At 50.0% G+C, this 3,522-nt stretch overlaps 1 protein-coding gene across 1 annotated transcript; it reads left to right on the top strand.

The window, feature by feature from the left end:
* The first annotated feature begins 312 nt into the window (after positions 1–312).
* GSX2 (GS homeobox 2) lies at positions 313–3,125 on the top strand. The gene is made up of 2 exons (XM_069201196.1): positions 313–850; positions 2,290–3,125. Exons 1-2 carry the CDS (start codon positions 475–477, stop codon positions 2,634–2,636), a joined length of 723 nt encoding a protein of 240 aa, XP_069057297.1. The 5' UTR covers positions 313–474; the 3' UTR covers positions 2,637–3,125.
* The last annotated feature ends 397 nt before the right edge of the window (positions 3,126–3,522 follow it).

Genomic DNA, 3,522 nt, shown 5'->3' with positions numbered 1-3,522 from the left:
GTAAGTGAACGGAAACGATACCACTTTACCAGCCAGCAGTCTCTGTGGCAATAAATTTGGATTTTTTGTTGTTGTTTTTTGTTTAGTTGGCACTTGGAAGGACGCTCACGCAGCAGCTGCCCGTATAATTTATATGCCCGGAGTTGGGGAATTAAAATTACAAAACGTACACTTTGAAAAGTGCCCCAGCCCCCTGCACGCGCTTGTTTTGTTGGCTCAAGCAGCCTATGGGCAGGCGGAATGTGTAGCTGCGAGTTGGACGAGGTGCTCCTCTAAGCCGTCACGTGCTGAACAGTCCCCCTCCCCCGTGCGCACCCCTAGGCAGGGCAGGCACGTGGGGGCCGCCGGGACCAGCCCTCCCCGGGACCCCTTTGTGCGGGCATACAACATAAAGCACCTCCCGAGCCCCCAGGCTCCTCAGATGAAGCTCTGGTCCGCCTTTAAACAGAGATTTCAGACTGCTCGGAATAGAAGATGTCTCGGTCCTTTTACGTCGACTCCCTGATCATTAAGGACTCGTCGCGACCCGTGCCCGCCCTGTCCGACCACCACCACCACCGGCACCACGGACCAGACTTTCTATTGCCCCTGGGTATGCACGCCCCGGCCGCCGTCATGGCTCCTGGGTGCCCCTCTAGGAAGAGCGGCGCCTTTTGCGTCTGCCCGTTGTGCGTCAGCGCGCACCTGCACCCGGCGCGCGGCGGCCTGCCCCTGCTCAAGAGCCACTACCAGGGCGGCGAGGCCCAGTACTGCCAGAGGGCAGCTCCCCAGCAGCAGAGCCCAGGCCTGGGCCACCCGGGGCACGCGCCAGCCTACGGCGACCCCCGCAGATACCACTGCATCTCCATGGGTAAGAGAGCTGCACGTGCACGCGCTGTCAGTTGTGATGATCGCTATGATAATTATTAAATAGTAGTCACAGTATTGATGTTGTTTATGTTTGTTGTGTTTATTATAAATAAGTGTATTTTCTCTTTTACATGGGTTACGTGTCGTCCAACCGAGAAAAATGGTGTAGTCTTATTACCCTATCATTTATATTAGCTGTTTTTTAGGAGCGTTACATATGGGTTCTATCAGGTTCAGTTACCGACGTGTGAGTTATTACATCTACAGCTATGCAGTAGAAAATGAATATGGGTCTCCGGCTGGTCGCAGTTATTTTCATTTTACCATTATAGTGACATTTTTGGTTTTATAATACATGCATGGTATGATGTCCAAAATCCCCCATGCAAATGGATTAAGTAGAAGCCATTTGAAACAGGTCAACTGAAGTTTGCAGTAGGGTAATCATATTCATATCATACCGTTCAGAGTTCTTGCACCGATAGACAGGTCAGTGAGTCTTGGATCTGTTGTTTCTTCATGTGTTCCGAAAGTGGAGCTCCCATTGCAGATCTTCTTGTTGTTAGTGCATCCTCTAACATTAGAATAAATGACTATTGGAAACATGCCTGGCATTATAATAACTTGGATGTTTGTAAACACTGAGCTGATCGAAGATGCTGTGGCTGTCGCGGCGCAGTCAAAGTAGGAGGGGTGGTGCGATTCCAGCACCTAGGAGAGCACCCGTGCTAATGGGAAGCCCCAAAACTCCGGGCTATAATATAAGTCCGTGTTATGACACCGTAAAATGACATTTTAACTAAATGTGGAGTCTTGGAATGCGGTCACTTTCGGTGAAATATCAGCGAGCAGCCCAGCACAACGCTGTGCTCCAGCACCAAGGAGAGTGCCCTGCTCTGAATTCTGTCTGAGAATGGCCTTGTGGTTTCCAGGCGTACTACACCTTCTCATACTAATCGGGGTTTTTCAAAGATTATTCTTAGAATCCCGTTCAAAACATGCATATATTTAGCTGCAGCACTTGTCCTTAATTTGTCGATACACCAGTTATTTTTTTGTCCCTATATTTTCCCTTCGTAAAGCAGATTGAGCCACATATGTCCACCCATCCACCGACCTATCTGCCCATCGCCGGTCGGTGTGTTCGCACTGCCTGCCCTTCCCACAATCCAAAGGACCTATGCGCCAGCCCAAGTTACTTGGGACTAGTTCTGTTTGCAAATGGCACCGCTGATCTTCACACTACTAGAAAAGCCGAGTGCCGTTAAGTTGTGACTTGAAGTGAAGAGAAGCACGTGTGCTGAAGGTGTCCTGGGTCGCTCAGGTGCGCGCGCCGGTTGCTTTGCTTCACTGCTCAGGGTGTGCTTACGTAGTCTGACGATGTTCACGTAAGCGGTGCCTGGTTGTAACCGAACTGTCTCTCTTCTTGCTTTTTTCCAGGGGGCAGCCCAGAGGCCGGGGCGCTGCAGGCCGGGAAGCGGATGCGGACGGCCTTCACCAGCACGCAGCTCCTGGAGCTGGAGCGCGAGTTCTCGTCCAACATGTACCTGTCGCGCCTGCGTCGCATCGAGATCGCCACTTACCTGCGCCTGTCCGAGAAGCAGGTCAAGATCTGGTTCCAGAACCGCCGCGTCAAACACAAGAAGGAGGGCAAGGGCGGCCCTCGGGGCGCCCATGGGGGCTGCAAGTGCGCCGCCGGTGGCCAGGGCCACTTCTCCCGCTCGGAGGACGAGGAGTCACTGTCCCCAGCCTCGGTGGGCGAAGAAAAGGAGGTTTCCCCCCTGTGAGAACAGTCACCCTTACCTACCTCTCTCCCCATGCTGGGTGCAAGAGGGGCTGTGCCCCAACAGGAGCCATGGTACCGGCTGCGCGCCCTTGGACGTTGGTGACAAACTTTGGCGCAAGCCCACCCACCATTGGCGAACATAAATAGACTTGGCCCCTGTATGTTGGGGCCGTCCTGAACTTAAATTCGAACTCAAAATGGACATACTTTACTCGAAAGCACTATCCACATTCCGACTTCCAGAAACCCCAAAGCGACCTTTCTTTTAATAAACTCTGCGCCTTTTTAATTTCCCGTTACTAATATTTTACATTTTTATATACAGAGATAAATATTGCAGGTTAGAGAATATGTCGACACGGTTTAGAGATGGGTAGAATCTGCCCACTTGTACATAGTTCTAAAAAGCTACCTTCGCTTGGTGCTCATTTGTATGTGAATAATGTTTTATATAAAGTTTATATTTATATTTATTTAAATAAAATTAAACCATAAACCTCGTGTAGCGGCTTTATTTTAGACGTTTGTCGTGGCGCAAAGGAGTAGTATCCTTGACCTGTCCTCAAATGATGTCCGTTGTCTGAACATAGGATTGCGAATTATGCATTTTTTCGTACTTACGAAACAACTTTCCAGTAAAAGGCCGGTGTCCCAGAATGCTGTTACAGTACCAGGAAGACAGGAAGCATATGCTTAAGGCTAAACATATTGTGGAATAAATAATCTTTTGGTTAGGGTTCAAATTGGGCTGAAAAGAAGGCAAACTATAGAGCAGGCTGAGGAACCCGTGTTGCCTGGAGGACTAATATGAGGGCCTGATGGGTAAAAGTGAAAAGTAGCACTGCAAAGCGATCGAGGCGCCTGTGCAGTAACATAGTGCATAAAGT

Source organism: Pleurodeles waltl, chromosome 1_2 (assembly GCF_031143425.1).
Source record: "Pleurodeles waltl isolate 20211129_DDA chromosome 1_2, aPleWal1.hap1.20221129, whole genome shotgun sequence".
NCBI classification, from domain to species: domain Eukaryota; kingdom Metazoa; phylum Chordata; class Amphibia; order Caudata; family Salamandridae; genus Pleurodeles; species Pleurodeles waltl.
This window is presented reverse-complemented; position numbering and strand designations above follow the sequence as displayed.

Coding starts and splice junctions, on each gene's coding strand:
- GSX2 (XM_069201196.1), top strand. CDS start 475: ATGTCTCGGTCCTTTTACGTCGACTCCCTGATCATTAAGGACTCGTCG. Junction 851..2,289: donor ATACCACTGCATCTCCATGG/GTAAGAGAGCTG, acceptor GCTTTTTTCCAG/GGGGCAGCCCAGAGGCCGGG.